At 32.7% G+C, this 20,739-nt stretch overlaps 3 protein-coding genes and 1 pseudogene across 5 annotated transcripts in view; 1 reads left to right on the forward strand and 3 right to left on the reverse strand.

Annotated features, from left to right (window-relative positions):
- Hlk (hulk) overlaps positions 1–1,774 on the reverse strand; it is a 33,148-nt gene extending 31,374 nt beyond the window's left edge. For all 3 annotated transcript variants that reach the window (XM_071792020.1, XM_071792021.1, XM_071792019.1), the window contains exon 1: positions 1,423–1,774. In XM_071792020.1, the coding sequence (XP_071648121.1) occupies positions 1,423–1,750 (328 nt within the window). In that variant the 5' untranslated portion in view covers positions 1,751–1,774. The remainder of the gene's footprint in view (positions 1–1,422) is intronic.
- Positions 1,775–3,597: 1,823 nt separating this feature from the next.
- Cn (Kynurenine 3-monooxygenase cn) lies at positions 3,598–7,813 on the forward strand. The gene is given in 12 exon segments (XM_071790568.1): positions 3,598–3,752; positions 3,754–3,805; positions 3,886–3,955; positions 4,534–4,724; positions 4,840–4,888; positions 6,083–6,170; positions 6,241–6,412; positions 6,517–6,768; positions 6,848–6,937; positions 7,092–7,232; positions 7,329–7,490; positions 7,554–7,813. Coding segments are annotated over 12 exon segments (1,434 nt in total). The 5' UTR covers positions 3,598–3,666; the 3' UTR covers positions 7,635–7,813.
- A 7-nt stretch (positions 7,814–7,820) lies between these two features.
- LOC139820372 (diacylglycerol O-acyltransferase 2) lies at positions 7,821–12,232 on the reverse strand. Its single transcript, XM_071790567.1, has 7 exons — positions 12,015–12,232; positions 11,385–11,517; positions 10,578–10,882; positions 10,064–10,341; positions 9,128–9,314; positions 8,662–8,861; positions 7,821–8,527 (listed from the first exon to the last, which is right to left on the reverse strand). The coding sequence occupies exons 3-7, from the start codon at positions 10,811–10,813 to the stop codon at positions 8,373–8,375; spliced, it is 1,056 nt and encodes a 351-aa protein (XP_071646668.1). The 5' UTR covers positions 10,814–10,882; positions 11,385–11,517; positions 12,015–12,232; the 3' UTR covers positions 7,821–8,372.
- Positions 12,233–12,869: 637 nt separating this feature from the next.
- LOC139819961 (2-acylglycerol O-acyltransferase 1-like) lies at positions 12,870–20,667 on the reverse strand (annotated as a pseudogene).
- Positions 20,668–20,739: the final 72 nt, after the last annotated feature.

The following is a 20,739-nucleotide window of genomic DNA, read 5'->3' on the forward strand; positions in this document are numbered from 1 at the left end:
TCATCAACACCCACTCGCGTTATATAATATACTAACGAAAATCCGGAAAATGTTAATACGTTTTCACGACTAACAAAAATAAATCAGCCTAATATGATAAGAAACAAAAGAGAATTATAAAGTGGCATGAGATAGAGCGATGCAGTTTTACGAAGTAGAAGTATAGAATGTCTGTTGCACATGATATATGTATCTTTAAAGAAGATTTGCTATAATTTAACGCCAATGATTGAGTAATTATATTTTTTTATTCTTGGAGAGTTTTGTATAGAATTTATGTGGACACTTTAATATAACGTGTCAAGCTAAAGTTTCTTTAAGATTTTGCTTTGCCGATGTTTTTTATGTTTGCTATTTTCCATTTATTCCATTTATCACTGTCATGTACATTTTACACACATTATTTTATATAAATATTATTTCCTTGCATATATTGTGTTTGAATAAAGTATTTATTAATATCGAATAATATGCAGGAAATATTGTTTTGCAGAGCACAACGTTCGGGGATGGCATTTTATTATTTATTTATCGTAGAAAAATTTTCATTTTTATGTGAACCATTGGAATTGACGATAGAACGTTACATTTCGGATTTGAGAATTTATAGGAAGAGAAGAATGTGAGTTCGGGAGGATCACTAAAAATGTCTAGGAAGACCGAATTGTATTCTCGTAACTGTACAAATCAAACGTTTTACATCGTTTTACATCGCCTGATGCTCATTCGAGACTAACTCTTCGCTCGCGCTAAGCAAGATGTATCCAGACGAAAAGTCCGTGATCATGACTCTGGACAAACGTCCAGATGTTCTATTCGAAATGTAATGTTCTATCGTTAATCCAACGGTTCGTTTACTGGTTTATGAAATGAACGTGCGCGTATATTTTTTCGTGCGCAAATAAAGAAATAAATTAAAAAGAAAATCTCATTTTTATATCAACAAAATAGGATATATATAATTATGCAAATAAGAAAATAAGACTGTTAGATATGCACTATTTCACGAAGTATAATTGCGCGAAAAAAGAAATTTTTTATCGATTCGAGAATCTTGAGAATCCATCATCAAGCGTGCAATGTGATAACGGAGAAGAAAAAGTTCACGTCGTCGAGATCATCTTGAGCATGTTCAACAATTAAAATGTTCGCGCATACGACATTCGTATCGGAAACATAAGATTGCTTTTTAATTATAAAAGAAAGTTTTGTTGTGAATATTCATTTTTTTTCAATTAGAATTCTTCAAATATTTAGAATTTGAAGAGTTCCATTCGCATACTATAAATTCAAGGATCGCGTCGTACCTGTTGTCGCGTGCTACCCCGTTTTAGACAGATAGGATTTGTTTACCGTTCGCGTATCACGTGATAATTTGTGAACAAGATCGAAGGATCGTTACACGAGTGGTGGAGCACTTACACCAATACACGGCAACAAAGTCCTTCTCGTTGAGGAGCCGTTCGAGTTGTTTGGCAGTGACTTCCTCGATCACCGGCTCGGCCTTCTTCTGCCTGCCGGCCGAGCCGCGGGACGAGGCCGACTCCTCAGCTTTCGTCCTTGCGGCGGCGTCAACGTGACCCAGGAGGACCGAGATCAACGCCAGTACGCTCAGAAGGATGATCGTCCTCGGATGGTACATCGTCGTCGGCATCGTAGGGCCGCGGGTCGTAGTACTCCGCCTTCTTCTTCGCCAGCACCACCACCATCGGCCGAACCGTACCGCCGAACCGTCGTTCGCTGTCGACATCGCCGCACTGACTGCCGCACATCGGCTATTTTTGAATTTTCGGACAGCGTCGGCCACAGGGAGAACGGCGTTAGGAACGACGAAGACGAAGCCGAAGACGATGACGACGACGGCGACGACAACGGTTAAGATGACGTCGCCGCGTTGTATTTACCAGGTGTTTTACTCTTCATTCTCCATCGTAACAATTCATAATAGAGCGAATTTTTTATTTAAAAGAAAGCACTGCTACTTTGATCGCGATATAAAGAGGCAGTGTATGTGCCTAATAATTTTTTCTTAATTACGCGAATATTATATTTAAAAATAATAAACTAAGTATAAGCTCTTCTGAATAAATCAAATAAGGAATAGTGAGAGCGGCAATCGGAGCCACGCGCGGTAATTATTGCACAATCAAAGTATAGTCAATAAGATAAAATATATTAGTCAATACATATTCGAACGTTTCGACATTTTCTTTGTGTCATTTTCAGCGTGTAAACAAAATTAATATACATGAAAATTACCATTATTTTATCTTATTGGCTATATTTTGAATGCGCAATAATTACCGCGCGTGGCTCCGATTGTCTTTCTCACTATTCCTTATTTGTTATATTTAAAAGTTGGATTTTAATTCTATCTGTAAATATGCACAGACAAAAAAGCAATTTTGTTGGAGCAAGCCGCTAATTGAGTTTCGAAAAGTAGAGTTTAGAACTATGTCATTCCCGAAAACAGCCGTGTCAAATTGCATTATGATTAAGAACTGAAATGGACCAAAAATTCGATTTGTATTTGAATTCTAGGTAAATGTTTTGAAGGTCAACAATAACATAATTTAATTTAGAGTGTGGTTTTATAATTAATTATGGTTAATGTAATTAATTGTCAAAAAGCAAATGAGAGAGACATGCAGTACTTGGGAATTAAAAGATCACCGAAAAAGGAATTTCATAGGTGTACCTTGTGGATATTTTGATAAATGAGAAGGTTACGAAAGATGTAAACAGAAAGTAAGAAAACGGAAGACATAGGGTTGAGACAAATTTTGATAGGTTGTATGTGGAACGGAGATGTATTAAGGAGATGTATTAAGAGAGTGGTAATAGATTAAGAACAGGAAGATACGCATCTGGCAATAATTCTGTATTACTCTGCTTGTTTTGTCTTTTTAGGTAAACCACATCTCTGAAACAAGTATTTTTATGAACAAAGGTTTATTATTTAAAATTTAGATTATCTCAGTATCTCAATCAAAGGCTATGGTCAACGTGACGCTACAAATGCTTCGAAACGTTTCTTTTCTCTTTTCTTTCAATGAAGAAAGAAAGAGAGGAAGAACGCTCCAAAGCATTTGTAGCGCGTCACGTTGACCGTAGCCAAATTCGTGATTTGTCATAAACGGAATGAAATGACTGAAATGACTAGAAATGACTGAAAAAGACCCACTTTTTTATGTCTGATTTGCATGTATGTTGTGTGTATTTGTAGACTCTGATCTTTAATTGTCTTTTAGTCTGTGAAGCTTTGTAATCACATTTACACTTTATTTTGTAGACTACACATTGCAACGTGAGAATCTATTACGATTGTCTTTTTCTATTTTCCCGTTTTTCAAGTTTTTTAATGCACTGGGAATCGAAAAGACTGTTCTAAAATTGTGCCATTTGCAATTGTTTTAATAATACAATATGTAAATACAGATTTCTATAATCTGTGATAGTTAGGGGAGACTAGGGACAAAAGTAACACGGGAATGAATGTAACGATTATTAAAAACTTATCATTCCTGCACGAATTTGTCTGCTGCTATAAAACTTCTGAATCGTATCAGCTCTTTTGTTTTGTAAAAATGTTCTAAATATTTCCTTAAAAGCATTCCTTATAAACATAAGAACAATGTTATCAGTTATTTCTTGTATAAGATATCGATGTGGTGTGCGAGAATGTATATAAACAGGCACGGGGAAAGTTTGCTAGTACAGTTGATCAGTAGCCTCGATACAGAACGGAATAGGTATGGCAGAAGTGGGAGAGAAGTCACGTATTGCCATCGTCGGGGGTGGTTTGGTGCGTGAAATATTTTTATTTTTCTATTTTGGTGCCAAAGGATAGTGAATAAGAGAAAGAAATTATTGCTTGTGTTTTAGGTCGGAGCATTAGCTGCGTGTTTTTTTGCTAAAAGAGGTCATCGAGTAGTTATTTATGAATATCGATCAGGTAAAAAATGCTGAAAAATTGTATACAAATCTTGGAATTTTACTCGCTTATTTCGTGACTTATTACTCTTAAGGAGGGTCCACATTATCGAGCAAAACCGCGAGCCGAACTTCGCCGCGAACCGATCATGCGTCCACATTATCGAGCCGAACTTTGTCGGCTCGACAATGTCGGTTCGCGGCGAAGTTCGGCTCGCGGTTCTGCTCGATAATGTGGACCCTCCTTTAGAAATCCATATTCTATCCTTTGTAACACATTAAGGAGGGTCCACATTATCGAGCAGAACCGCGAGCCGAACTTCGCCGCGAACCGACATTGTCGAGCCGACAAAGTTCGGCTCGATAATGTGGACGCATGATCGGTTCGCGGCGAAGTTCGGCTCGCGGTTTTGCTCGATAATGTGGACCCTCCTTTAGACGATACATTAAGATATAGTATACAATACGTGTTTACTTGATATTTCTTTTTACAAGTATGATTTTAAAATAAGGCTGATAAAGTTCTAGTTATTTTCCAAAAGTTTTAGGAAATAATATCATAGAAGGTCAGTGATCGATTTCGAGTCTTCACATTTTTAGACATACGAATGGAAAAGTCGCGTGGTCAAAGTATCAATCTGGCGCTGTCATTCCGTGGCAGAGAAGCTTTAAAAGCAATTGGTCTCGAAGATATTTTGGTGAACCGTCATGGTACTTGCATGCGCGGCAGAATGCTTCACGACAAAGATGGCAATTTGAAAGAAGTTCTTTACGATAGTGTCAGAAGAAATGTGCGTTTTTGCCGTTTTTATTGATTATTTTGAATGACCGAAACATTGTCTACATATTCACATATAATTTTGCTTATCTTTTAAATGTTAGTAAGGTCAGTTTTATATTTTGCAGTGCATTTACTCCGTTAATAGGCGATATCTCAACGTGGTTCTGTTGGACGGTACGTTTCTTTATTATTGTTTGAAATAAATTTGAATTTAAATAATTTATTATAATAACGCGGAACATGATTCTGTTATTGATGATATTAATTTAAAAGAAGGGTTAATGCTAAAAAATAGAAAAAATTAGAAATACGAGATAAAATGTGAATTCTATTTTAAAGAAAATCGTATTCGAGAATTAATAATATTTTCTCTACTTTAAACTCGGAGAGAATGTCCCATAAATGATTTTTCTCCAAAACTTTTTTGTTTCCAATTAAAAAAAAAAGTTTTAGACAAAAGTTGTACCTGTGGTCTGGAGGGGGACAAATAATAGTAGAAACAATTTTTGAGAAATTATACAATTTGCAATATGCAATTACATAGATATAGTATACAATACTTTTGTGAAAAGCAACGATGCGTTTTCTTAACGCCAATTAATCGATTTCATTATTTCAAAAACTTCACTATATTTTTTCCGTGTTTCTCGCCAAAAATGCCTCCGAAAACCACACATTTCAAGAGGCCAAAGTTATCGTAATCGTCCCTTTATTTTTAACTTTAACACACTGTAGGCATATCTCGAAAACTAGAGCAGTTAGTCCTATAAGACCTATATAATTTTTTGTTTAGCGTAAAAAATAATACCAGAAACCATCGTCAAATCAAGGAGTTACAATTATCGTAATCGTGCTTTCTAATGATTTTTTATAATCATTGTTGAGATGAACGATTTATATTTTAATATAATTAAAAATGACATACATAAGCTTAAAAACGGCTAAAACATTTTAAATTTTTTTAAATTATTTTTTTTAAGACTATATAAAAAATTAATTTCTACAGTCATTTCTTATTTACTTTTTTATGTAAAATCATCATTTAAAGCAATGTATCTTTCTATATATTCGATAAATACTTGGACAAAGTCAATTCATTGTCGTAATCATATCATGTCGCAAGAAAGTCAAGGGAATACGAGATAGAATGCGGGAAGTCAGTTAAAAAAAGCTCTCCTCTGCTCCTACGTGATATTTGATGACACCGTGGTGCGCGAAGCCACAAAAATTCGCACGTATCATCTTACTCTCGTGCCACCCGTTTTTCATAACGTAGACTTAAGTCGCGATATCGGGTAACTATAATCTAACATGAAATCTAATTAAGAAGTGAATTTCGTTTTTTTTGTGATTATATTTTATCGATAGCCGCGGAAAAATATCCGGAAGTGCAACTCAATTTCAACAGAAAGCTCGTGAACGCCGATTTAGAGAATGGAAAAATGAAATTCTTAAAGTGAGTAAGTGAATGATAAATATCAAATAAATTAGTATTTTGCCTTATTTAGCTCGTTTCTCGCCTTCAGTACGAATACAGGAACGACAGAAGACGCGAAAGCTGATTTGATAATAGGTGCCGACGGCGCGCATTCGAAAGTACGAAAAATTATGACTAGGAGGCCACTTTTTAATTGCGCCCAAACGTACATTGAGCACGGCTACGTGGAAATTTCTGTGCCGCGTAAAGAAGATAACGAAGTGAGTATCGTAAAAAAATATAATCGCGTAGGTAGTGCGAGTCTAATCAAGTTTTTTCAAACTTTGCCATACGGATTTATCAAAATGTCTTGACCACTTCAAAGTTTGCGATGAGCGGCAACAATCTTCATATATGGCCGCGCGGTGAATTTATGATGACCAGTTTGCCGAACGAAGATCGCACGTTTACCGGCAATCTGTTTGCTCCATTTCGTGTGTTCGAAAAGCTAAAAACGCCCGAAGCGTTGGTGAGATTCTACACCGAGCATTTCCCGGATCTTCTGCAATTGATCGGCAAGGAGAAACTGGTGAAGCAGTTTTTTGAAAAAGAACCACAGACATTAATATCAATTAAGGTTAATTTTAATTTTATTATATTCTGCGGTCGCTCGATTTGTTTGGATATAATCTAACATCTCTTCGTGCATATCGCAGTGCAAACCTTACCATGTTGGAAAAACCGCTGTCCTAGTTGGAGATGCTGCCCATGCCATGGTTCCTTTCTACGCTCAAGGAATGAACACTGTAAGTTATTTGATCGAGTCGATTTGAGGACCAAATTACTTTGCAATATTTTGACACTTGCAGAGAAAAAATAGAATAACACTTTTTGTTACGAGATATTGGAGCATAATTAATGGAATTTGTTTCTACAATATCTTTCTTTTCATTTCGTTAGGGTTTCGAAGATATTCTAGTGCTCGATGAATTAATGGAACTCTATGATTCGGACTTTGCAAAAGTTCTGTCAAAATTTTCTGAATTACGATGCGATGAGGGACATGCAATGTGCGATCTCGCAATGTATAATTATCTTGAGGTATACAATGAATCTGTAAAATTTGTCTACTTATCGCTTTCGGATACTCATATATTTGTCTCGACTCGAAACTAATTTTCAAATTATATCTTTCAGATGAGAGACTTAGTGACGAGAAAATCTTTTCTTTTTCGAAAGTTTTTAGACAAAATTTTATACACTCTGATTCCCAATTCCTGGATACCGCTCTATTTCGCTGTACAATTTACTCGCTTGAGTTTTCGTGAATGCATAGCGCACAAAGAATGGCAGGATAAGGTACGGACAAGGTATAACAAGCAATAAAATGCACGCAATGAAAAACTGTTTCTTACATTGCAGGTATTAAGAATGAGTGTTTTGTGTCTCGGATTTCTGATTTTTGCTGTCTTAGCTGTTCCTCTTTTGCGAAACGCTATTTGAACTCGAGATCGCTTGCCAGATATCATTAATAAATTATGACCTGATTATAAGGACTCCATAACTAATACTTAATTCTTAGAAATAACATTTTTACGTATTTAATCATTTTATTTAATCATACATATCTCAATCATCATTTTTTTATAGTTTTATATACAATAACGACAGTTATAAAAAAATACTCAATTTATTTATTTTAATAAATCTATTAATTATTAACGTGTTTATTTTATCATCGAATTAAACACAAAATGATACTTATTAATTATTATTTATGAAGTAAACTTATATGTATATTTGAGCATAGATCTTACAACAAGTTAATTTTTAAATATTACAAAACTGGAGAAAAAATTGATTTTAATCTCAAAGAACAATGTTAATTTTAATAACATGCTTCTAATATAATAGAATACATACTTCATACATGTATAATATATAAATCGCTGCAATGACACTACTAACTAAATTCTATTCAATATAGTCTTTTGCACGTATTTTTACAAGACCTTGCTTATAATCTATATTGAGGATCTTTATAAGTAAATTGTATTAAATGAATAACATAACAATGTACATTAAGATCTCTTAATTGTACATAGAATCTCTCTTCTTCTTCTTCTTTTTCTTCCGAGATCTTGTCTTTAAAACAGTAATAATTTTTTTAATGAAAATTTCAAAATAATGACAAATTTACATTCTACATTACATCACTATAACATTTGAATGCGATGGATATCATAGCTCGAGAGTAACTTTTTCTGGATTGTCTATATAATTGTGTTTTTGTGTTTCGAAGAGTTCGACTAAACCATTCATAAATTTTTCGTGATATTCGTTGATCTGCTCAGTCGTGGGTTCCTCTATTTTCGGTAATTCAATAGGATTGCCAACTGTAATAAAAAGAAAGGTAAGATTTGAATATAGAGTCAGAATAATGAAATATTTAGCAATTTAGTATGCACATTAGTACTTTTCTGGTACCAACGTATGTATAAAATTGTGAATATACAGAGAGAAACTTTACCGACTACGGTGACAGGTAATCGTTTTGGAATAAGGCCAAATGAATATTGAAAGAATCCTCTGCCCGAAAAAACGATAGGTGCCAGTCCAATGAGACCGCGAATATAATTCTGCATGCGTCTGAAAGTCGATCCTTCTGGACGATATATTTGATTGTATAAATCCGTTTCGCCAAAGGAGAAAACAGGAACCAACGCCGTACTGAATCATAAAAATGTATTAGATTTGAGTGGTATTGAGTATAATTATTATGTGTGATTAATATCGTATTTTACATTTTTCTTTATTTTGCGCGGTATATGATTTACATTTTATAAAAGCTATTGCGTGAATAGATTGCAAAATTTTTTTTTAAATATAATTTACGGTAAATACTCTCATAAAAATATAATTTATTACATGCTAAATCATATGCTAAATCATATGCTAAATACCACACAAATGTCAAAAAGTACATAATTACTCACCCGTATTTTAGTGCTAGTTTTACGAAGCCTTTTCTTCTTTTTATAAGGATACGATAACTTCCCGGCGTCGATTCCAGTGATTCGGAAGCACCACCAACAATGAGAATTGTAGCTCTTCCGGTATGTGGATTTTTTGGTGGTGTCGATAGTAAATGCTCAATACTTTTCACGCTAGAAGCACAGCAACCTATAAACAATCGAGAATTTACCGTTATAATTAAATTACGGAAAGGAAATGATATATATATTTTGAATACTTATTATCAATTCAAAATTCATGTACAAAAAAACTTTCATCCCTTTCGAAGTACACGCATATTCAAATTATCATTAAGACAATTGCATTTTTTCACATAATAGAAAAATAGCTAGAAACAATCTTCTCTATAGACAAGAAATATATAACGGACAGAATATAATATTTTGTCTCGCCAGTAATAATTACCAAAATAGTTATTTAGTACGACCTGACTGTCCACCTTTATTGAATGTTAACTTGTCACCACGTTTCGATCATGGATTGCAGTCACACAAACGATACATAAATAAATAATTAAGTGCGTAAATGAATAAATACATAAAAATTGAGGAATTCCTGTATGATCGCAACCCATGATCGAAACGTCGTGACAAGTTAACATTCAATAATGGTGGCCAGACGGGTCAAACTAAATAACAATTTTGTTAAATATATAATGTTATAATATCATTTTTTAACATAATATTCTAATGTAATAATAAAATATTCTACTGTAATAATAAAAATTTTAATGTATATAATATAATTCTAATGTATTTATATACTGATTGAATAAAACGTCCAAAATATGCCACTATATGGAATACTGATCCGGTTCTTTACTATATCAAGACTTTGCTTGCTACAAAAAAAACTACGAGAAAAACTTAGTGGAAAAAACTATTAAGAATTTTTACCTAAGGAATAAGGATATTCTCTGAACAGAGGTACTTTGAAGTGTTGATCGAGAGTAATTGGACGTATTTCTAATCCGGGAAATAGCTCCTTGCAACCCAATGCGTCCGTCCCCAATGCACCCATTACCCCCATCGATAAAATGCCATGAGGTACACAAGCGAAAAGATAAGATTTGTTGGGATTTAGGTCCACCGTTTTCACTAATTTTATTGGAAAATAATCACAAAAATAACGCCAAAAAGCATTGTTTCTCGCCACTCTCGTCCATGTATTATCACTGAAATATAAGATATAGTCATATATCATTCTTTAAACATTAATAATTGTCATCTTTATAAAGAGTGTTTATCACGGCTAATACTATTCTCTTATATAAGTTTCAATGAATATCATAACATATTTTTTACTAAATTATGTACTGTGCTGCATTGAGTAATTATTCTCAAGCGATTGCTAAGATTTTTATTTATCTACAGCGTCGACTACTTTAATAGAGATTAATAGAATTGTTACCTTCTACCACCACTATAGCAAGTGTCCCTATCGTAATACATCCAAAGGAAGTACACTAGCAGAAAGTAGCGTATTGTTTCTGTGTAGAATAGAAGATAAGCCGTGATTAGGTATCCCCAAAAATCACCAAAAGCGGTGACAAAAATCCATGTCGCTGCGGCCAACGTTTGTAGTCTTCTTTTCAGAGGCACGTTTAACGGTGCAAATTTCACGCCCAGAATTTCCATGTTTCTCATTAAGTCTTCGTGCCAAGTTTAAATTATCGGAGAAAACCGATTTCTTTCGTTTCATACGGTACACATTCCCTATATATCGATCGATCAATGTTTTTATTAGAACCTGAATGCCTTTTCGGTTCTTCTATAATAACTGGTTGCATCGCTTCGGCTGACCGTGGATCTAATATGAACTGGCACTTTATCAAACGGACGCACGGACGCACAAAGTCTATCTTTGATTCCTCCGCAAGGAACGGACTTTGTTTCTATATCTATGCTATTTTCGATGTTTTTTTTTACAAATCGATTCTTCGTTTAGTTTACGCCGCGATCTTTTCCATTATTACATTTCCATACCCGTTTCCGATATTTATATTCCATATTTTAATTATAACAAATATGACAAGAGGAATGAAATTGTCTCAACATTATTTAAATAGTGATTGACTTACATGTTTATTTGCATGTTAAATCGCGATCGCGCGACCAAATTACCGTTTTCCTTATAAGAAATTGGTACGGTGCCAAATACAGCCAGTTTTTTGCGACACATATACAAATACTTTTTTTATAGCTTAAATGAACTTACTGCGGTATTTTTACAGATGATTTCATATGGTGTCGCTGTTATACTCTCCTTGAAACTTTTCAGAGAATAAAATACCTTATCGTTATCGCAGATTTATCACTTGCCATAGATACCAGTGATTTCGAGTAGTTACCTAAAAGATATACGTTTATATATTTCATTGTTTGATTATATTAGATTTATAATTTTAATTAAAAAACGCTATTTGGAGCAATAATATGAGACACACTGAAAAATAAGGTCCGGCTGTAGCTATCTACATGTCTATACATGTGAAAATGCAAGTTGTGAGAGAATATCGATATGCTAAACTTCAGAATATCTTAAATTTTATATTATTAATATTTTTTTTAAGGCTGTAAACAAATATAATCGAAAAAATCTAATTCAAACAAATGTCGGTAATGAGGAATAAATAAAAACTAATTGCTACTATTTATAAAATACTATTTTCCAAATCCCAACTTTTTTTTTACATAAATTGTCAAATTCTCAAACACTGTGAAACGAATTCAACTTATAGCGCAACTCGTGTTCGATAAGCGTACCGTACGTTCGAACGTTCTTGCTCCGAATAGTTCGATTGTAATCTAGCTTGTATACAAGATGCACGCCTTTCCGATTTATTACCTAGACTCCTGTGGCTATCTCGGCAAGTACAGAGTATTAAGATCGCACTTTTTCTTTTGGTACACTGCCAGGTCACAGACTGTCGTTTCCTACAGGTGAGATAGTGCGTTTCAGTGCAGGCGGCCACGTGTGTGCGCCGTGCGTAGGTATATTTGTCTCTGCGACTGCTTCCACGGAGCGTTCGGCACGGCGTCACCCGTCCTACTGTTGGATTTTGCCGATTGCCGATAGCATGAGGAAAGCATGTGTAACGGAGTATACATGTGTTTACACTCACTCACATACTCACAAACACTTGAATGATCGTCCATGAACGAAGTTCCAACGTTCAAAATCCGATGGTCAGGCTCGTTCGAGTTTTATTCATAAATTACAGTCATCAGACACTGTCTGCAGAATTATTTAACGATTGCCGGTCTTTAGATTATGCGCCGTTAACCTAATATTTTGTTACGTATATGTAAATTAGTGTTGTATTAAATTGAAAGATGCTTTTTGGACATATAGTGGTATTGAAATTCTTATTTCTTTGACAAATATCTGGTATTTTCTAAATAAAGTTTACAATTTTGCGAAGTAAGGATATAAATAATTCTGCAGTATTTAAAACATGTATTGATATTTAAAACATATATTCAGTTTGAATTTGAGTTAAAATAAAAATGTCCCATTCACGCTTCTTTATTATTATAATTGTAACAAATATCACGTTAATACAATTATATGCCAATTAGTTGTCAATAAGTTATGATTGAATAGCAATGACAATATAGTTAATAATTAATTTTTATATCACCTTTTTCTTTGTATTTAATTGTCTCTTATAAATTAAAATTATATATATATATATATATATATATATATATATATATATAATAGCAATTATATAATTTATTTTATATATACAGGGTGTATAATTTTAAGTGATTCAGCTGAATATCTCTTAAAGTAAAAGAGATTGGAAAAATTGTTTCAGACAAAAGTTGTTTGGTTCGAAGGGGGACATAAGATGGTGTCATTGGTTTGACCATGGATGGTCGTTTAAAGCTTACGTGAACGACACCTTTAATTTCTTAAATGGAAATCCCTATTTTTCAATGCATATTCTTGTAGCTAATCTCGAGAGCTTTTCAAAACATTATAATAAAGTATTTTTTCGTTAAAAACTTTTGGAATTATAAGACTTGAAAAATATGTAATTTGCAACACGCATCTGCATACTTTTTCTTGAAAGCAACCATGTCTTTTTTCCATATCAATTGATTCGTCTCATTATTCTGTGCATAAAAGTATTAAGGTAACATTACCGAAAAATTAATGTTTTACAAGATATTTTGTATTTTATGTCAAAATACTAGAACTTTCAAGCCTCATAATTCCAAAAGTTTTTAAAGAAAAAATACTTTATTATAATGTTTTGAAAAGCTCTCGAGATTAGCTACAAGAATATGCAATATTGAAAAATAGAAGTTTCCATTTAAGAAATTAAAGGTGTTGTTCACGTGAGCTTTAAGCGACCATCCATGGTCAAACCAATGACACCATCTTATGTCCCCCTTCGAACCAAACAACTTTTGTCTGAAACAATTTTTCCAATCTCTTTTACTTTAAGAGATATTTAGCTGAATCACTTAAAATGATACACCCTGTATAGTAGTGATACTTCAAAAAATTATTTCATTTGCCAAATACAATAATTGTACTATAATGATTGCTAGCGTGTTTATTTTATTAATTCAGACCTTATCAAATTACTTTACTATTAGTTCAGACATAAAAAATATTTATTAAATATTTTTTTGTAATTCTTTATGATGTATATAATTACCCTTTATATAATTTATACCCCTTATAATTAGTATTCCTTACAATTGCGTTATATATTTACTATACTTACAATTTGAACATATAGCTTGAGACAAGAAATTAATTTTTAAGTATTATAAAAATATGAAATTAGGGCTATACTCTCGAAAAATATTATTAATTTTAATAACATTTCAAGAATATACATAAATGATATATACTCGATATGTAGTACAGGAAATGTGTGTAAACATATATCTCGTGATTAAATTATATATATTTTTTAATGCATGTTTATAAGTCTTGACTTTACTTCTAATTTGATATCGAGACTTTATAAGTAAGATAGATTAAATGGCATAATAATGCACATAACAAAGATGCATTAAGGGGACTGGGGGGGGAGTCAGATTTTCAATTTTTTAAATTTCATTTTTTGAAATTACTAATACTTGTTTGCATAAAGTAAGTATCATTAATTAAAGTAAGTAAGTATCATAATTGAGGTATGATTAATTGATGTGTAAATCGCATTTAAACGCGCTTTTCTCCAAGTTTTACTTTTTAACTTTTTGCAGTGATTTCTCTGAAACTAAGCTTTGAATTAATTTTAATTTTAAAGCAATGTTCGTTCATCTAGCTTTCAGATGAATCATGGACAAGCCCGTAAAAATATTTTATTTCGAGATATTAATTTTTTTATTGTAAAAGGATAGAAAAATTTGAATTTTTTTCTTAGTAATAACTGCCATTTTGTCAATTTTTATTCGATGGTTTCTTGTAGTGATTTATAATCTAATTAAAATTCGCTTTGATCAGACCACCGAGAGCCGAGATATTATTGCAAAACGACGATCTTGAAAAGAAAAGCGGTATTTACTTCAACCATATATATCAGGTATAAATATACCTCTTTCACTTTCGCGCACATTTAATTAGTTTGTCACAAAATATTGTCAAAATATTGTTAAAATGTTGTCAAAATATTTCGAAAAACAAGTATGATTTTCTGACAATCCGACCCTCCAGTCCCCGTGAAATTTTTTGCATCTCTCTAAAGGCCAGTTTCACCAACGTCGGTTAACTGTAGCCTTCGGTTAACCTTATTCTTCATCTGTTTCTAACTGCCCCCTTAGAAAGAGGAGCAATCTTTAGAATGCCTAGGGAATTTCGAAACAGAAACACAAATCTACATTCTAAATTATATAGATATGATTATATGATTCGATCGCATTATAATTAAGTATATACGCATTATACGCATATACGCATTATAAGTTGAGTTCGAGAGTAACTTTTTCTGCATTTTTTATATAATTGTGCTTTTGCGTCTCAAAGAGTTCAACCAAATGTTTGATGAATTTGTCATGATATGTGTCAATTTCTTCAGGCGTGGGGTCCGTTATTTTCGGTAGTTTGATAGGACTGCCCACTAAAACAAAGTGAAACATGAAATTCGAAATAATTATATTAATATAAATAAATATAAATCTAAATATGGAAAATCGTATAAACACATAAAAAGAACTTTACCGACTACGGTGACAGGTAATCGCTTCGGAATAAGGCCAAATGAATACTGAAAGAACCCTCTGCCCGAAAACGACGGGTGGTACACCAATGAGACTGCGAATATGGTTCTGTATGCGTCTAAAAGTCGATCCTTCTGGATGATATATTTGATTGTATAAATCCGTTTCACCAAAGGAGAAGACAGGAACCAATGATGTACTAAATCATAAAATTGTATTAGATTTGAGTCGCATTGATTATTATGAGTGTCTATTGTTCTACGGCGTATGATTTATGTTTTATAAAAACTATTATCTGAACAGATTGCAAGACAATATTTTCTTTCAATGTGATTTTTGCTGAACATTAAAATATAGTTCGTGTATATACGTTAAGAACTATATATGCAAATGTAAAAAAAATATGTTTAATCGCCCTCACCCGTGTTTTAATGCTAATTTTATGAAGCCTTTTCTTCTTTTCACAAGAATACGATAAGTGCTTGGCGTAGATTCCATCATTTCGGAAACACCACCGACAATAAGAATTGTAGCTTTTCCGGTATACGGGCTTTCCGGCGGTGTTGATAATAAATACTCGATACTTCTCACGCTAGAACCGCAGAAACCTGGTATGCGTAAACATCATTATTGTTATAATCTTATCTCGTAAAATGTGGGATAAATGCTAATCATCGAGATTCATTTACATATAAAAATATCTCTTTCGAAGCATCCACGCTTAAATTATCATTACATTAACATATCAAACCGTTTCTTCTTAATGAAAACTCAGAGCACACTTACACAATCTTCTTTACAGACAAGAAATACGTTACGTATTAACATATGTTATTTATTAACATAATATTATTACACATAAATGTATTTATGTATTGCAAAAAATATCGAAAGCGTTTACTATAAGATTTATTGCTTATTGTAAACGAGGAAAATTTATATAATGAAGAGAAAAAATAATAAAAGCTTTTACCTAAGGAAGAAGGATATTCTCTGAACAGAGTGAAGTTTTGATCGAGAATAATTGGACGCATTTCAAGTCCAGGAAATAGCTTCTTGCAATCCAATGCGTCCGTTCCGAATGAACCAATTATCCCCATGGAGAAAATGCCATGAGGTACACAAACGAAAAGATAAGACTTATTGGGATTTAAGTCCACCGTTTTCACTAATCTTAACGGAAAATAATTGCCAGAATACGTTCTTTCTCACCACTCTTGTCCATAATTCACTGAAATATAAGACATAGTTAGTTCTTAAACATTAATAATTCATCAATAATCATTTCTATAAATACTTTTTTTATCGCGCGGCTATAATATTATTCTCTTATATAACATTCAATAAATGTCACAACAGACTTTTTATTCATTTACTGTACTGCATTAATTGTCTTCAAGCAATTGTCAAAATTTTTATTTGTACACAGTGTCGACTACTTTAAAAGTGATTGGTAGAATTATTACCTTCTACCGCCACGATGGCAGGTGTCCCAATCGTAATACATCCAGAGGAAGTACGGTATCAGGAAGTAACGTATTGTTTCTGTGTAGAATAGAAGATAAGCCGTGATTATGTAACCCCAAAGAGCACCGAAAGGGGTGATGAATATCCATATCGCGGCAGTTAACGTTTGTAGTCTTCTTTGTAGAGGTACGTTTAACGGTGCAAACTTCACGCTCAAAATTTCCATGCTCGATCCTCGCTAAATCTTCGTACCGAGTCCAAATTATTGCAGAAATTCGATCCTTCCCATTTAATTCATACACAATTATTTGCCTGTGATTAAATTTTTATATAAGTAATTGGAAGTTGTCTTTTTTCTTTAATTCTTTAGATGAATCAAGTTGCTGATTTGATTAATTGAGAATCTCACACGAATTGGAACTTGATCAAGTATTCTACTATATCTACTTTGACTTTCTATTCTTATGAAAAAGGAATCTTGTATCCTCAGGCCGATTTCACAGTTTCTGATTAACTAGATCGGAGGATCAAGTTAATCTGAGACTATGAAATCGGCCCTCACTATGCCTGTTTTTTGTAGAACGTAGTAATTAGCAATTTATTATCCTTGAATATTTATTTATGAATCACTCATACACTCGTTATATAACTACTATTTTAATGCAATGATTGTGGTTACAATAGCAAAACTGTTTTCAAAACATGTTTGTTTGTACATTTAGAAATTGCGATGAATAAATTGCGTGAATAAATTTAGTCAAATCACCTTTTTATATATATATATATAATATATATCTAATTCAAAATAAATTATATAGAAATACTTCTTTCTTTTATTTTCATAAAAAATATTGAATCAATTACGATACAATTAGTTCTCTGCGACATATAAATAAACGGAATAAATAGAGTATATAAGAATGCAAATAATAAAATATTACTACACTTTATCAAAATTTATTTTCCATCAGTAACATTTATGTAATGAAATAAATTTATTGCTCTGAATATAAATAGATTTTTTCTGATGCATCCAGAAACACATAGTACTACACTATGAAATAACACATGCTGCTCAATTCATGTAAATATCGAATATAAAAACGTGATAAACAAATTCTGATTTATTATTTAAAAAATAAAGAAATAGAAAAATGCAGACGATGTTCTTTCTTAATATTAATTTAAAATTTTCTAAAAAATGTAAATCTTCTCAAACCTCACGTTATTCTTTTTGAAATTATAAACAAATATATCGAAACCTGGATACAGGTAATTTTGTGTCCAGAGACAGAATAAAATAAAAATTAATACTTACTCTTTGCTCCGCAATAAACACAACTATTTTCGTTCAAAATTTCTTTCACATTCGAATTATTCAAACAATCAAATTTTCTATTATTGGAAAATAAATTCAAACAATTGGTTTTACATGTCCGCACGAGCTTGCGACTTTTCCTAATAATTACTATATACGAATTATCCCTTATTTCGTAGCATCTATTATTATAGACTACTCACGGAAGCGAAATTTCGAAACAGAAGGAGTAAGGATTATTACAACATCGGCCGAAAAATACAAATCGCACAAATTGCAGGCCTGTCCTACAGAACAGAAAATATTGTACCGCGGTCTCTACAGTACAGTGATCGCCAGAGACCGGATCGCGGTGCCGTTTTCCCCCATCCAAGCGCGTGCTAGCGGCCGAGCGCCGTAAGAAGCAGTACTGTGGGAATTTTAAAGCTCACAGAGATTGTAAATTAAAAACACACTTGAAGTGAATTTAATTTACACACGATAAAGTGTGTAAAAATGACACATTTGTTTTTGTAGTGTAACGCGAATTAAAATCAAAGATAAAATTATTTTTTTTTGTAGTTTGAAACTTCAGTTATAATATCCAAACGTTTATTTTCATAAATTTATATTTTTTTTAAAGGTATCCAGACACAGATACGTGTCCAGGTATTGGTACATTTCCTATGCTTAAGTGTCCGGGTATTGGTACCTTTACCTTATATTCAGCTTTTGGGAACGTTTCGAATGCTATTATATGCTTTATTGTTAGGTTTCATCGATAGAATGGTGGAAGAAGCATGTATCGTTTAATATGCATACACGCATCTACCAATTGTAGTCGTCCAATTATATCAGTCATGAGAATCTAATATTTACGATTTAAAGTGAACGTTTGTTTGCGTTCTAATATGTATCAGAGCTGTACGTTCAGATAATTGACACAATAAGATCGCAATCTTTAAAATTACACAATCTTATTGAAGGGAAATACAAATATTTTGTAACTATTTATTTGAATTTAAAAAAGTATGCAAATTAGGAATTTGTACATTGTTTTATCAACATTTTATTGCGCTCACAAAGCTCTTCTTATGAAAGCTTGTATTTTATTTGATGCATAATTTTCAGTATTTATTAGTTTGGCTTTCTCATAGAGGAAGTTTTATGAGCACAATAAAATGTTGACAAAGCAATGTGCAAATTCCTAATTTGCACACTTTTTTTATTTTTATATAATTTTTACACAAATTTTACGGGCTCCATCCTCTTCTGGGTATAACATTACATTATTCTAGGTCAGATTAAGGTATCGCTTTTTAATGTATTTTTGCTCAAATAATGTTACGTTGTCATAAGAGTGCGCAAAGTACGAACCATCATATATATGAAATTTAACATCGTCATAATAAATTCAATACCAGTGGTTGCTAGCTTGATATAACCTTCAACAACTATTTATTTTAAAAATATTCTATTTCTTTTAATTTGCATACTTTTTTAAATTTTAAATTTAACCTTTTATGCACTGATAGAGAGTCAGCTTAGTAACACAAGTGGAGTTTTGCGGTCTACGTAATGTTAAATCGATGTTGACTTTGGGACTTCAGGTTACATGGTCCATATATGGATTTCATATGAACCTTTGATCGCGTATAAAACTTGGTCTAATCAACCAAATCTTAAAGAATTATACATGACATAGAGGTAGAAAAGACTGTAGAATATAATAGAATTATAAATAACCCGATATCTCAAAATTTGTAGAAGTTAGTTCAACAAACACATGTTTCCTAAAGGACCCCGCAACGGTCATGGGGGGTTTTGGCTCCTAGTCAAATTTAACAATAATGTAGGATAATTTAGTTCATAAAATGCTGATGAAAAGTGTCTATAGGCAAAAAGCCCAAAAATGGACAGTTTCCGAGATATAAGTCATTAAAGAGTGAAAAAATGAGAATTTCAGGTTTCAGCTAATGGCAGTTTGCAACAGGCTGAATGCCATGCTTTTACTAAAACATTTACTTGATTGCTGAATGAATTATACTTATGCACAGTATGCGTGTTCACATAGTCAAGTCAATGATCAAACCATACATAATATAATGTCATTGCATCGAATGACATGTATGCAACATATACCGGGTGTCTGAGATCACCCGCCCACCCCTTTTCTTTCAAAAACTAAGCATTTTAGAGAAAAACGTTTTGAACACGCATACTGTGCATAAGTATAATTCATTCAGCAATCAAGTAAATGTTTTAGTGAAAGCATGGCATTCAGCCTGTTGCAAACTGCCATTAGTTGAAACCTGAAACTCTCATTTTTCCACTCTTTAATGACTTATATCTCGGAAACTGTCCATTTTTGGGCTTTTTGCCTATAAACACTTTTCATCAGCATTTTATGAACTAAATTATCCTACATTATTGTTAAATTTGACTGGGAGCCAAAACCCCCCATGACCGTTGCGGGGTCCTTTGATTTATAATTTTGCAATTTATCAGAATACAAATTGTTGTTAGACTTTAAAACACGTATTTGACGCGAGTTCGAATAAAATAAGAATATCCCACCTACGATTCTAATATTAACATTGTTGGATTTGTTCACGCAATCTTG

This window comes from Temnothorax longispinosus, chromosome 10 (assembly GCF_030848805.1).
Source record: "Temnothorax longispinosus isolate EJ_2023e chromosome 10, Tlon_JGU_v1, whole genome shotgun sequence".
Taxonomy (NCBI): Eukaryota; Metazoa; Arthropoda; class Insecta; order Hymenoptera; family Formicidae; genus Temnothorax; species Temnothorax longispinosus.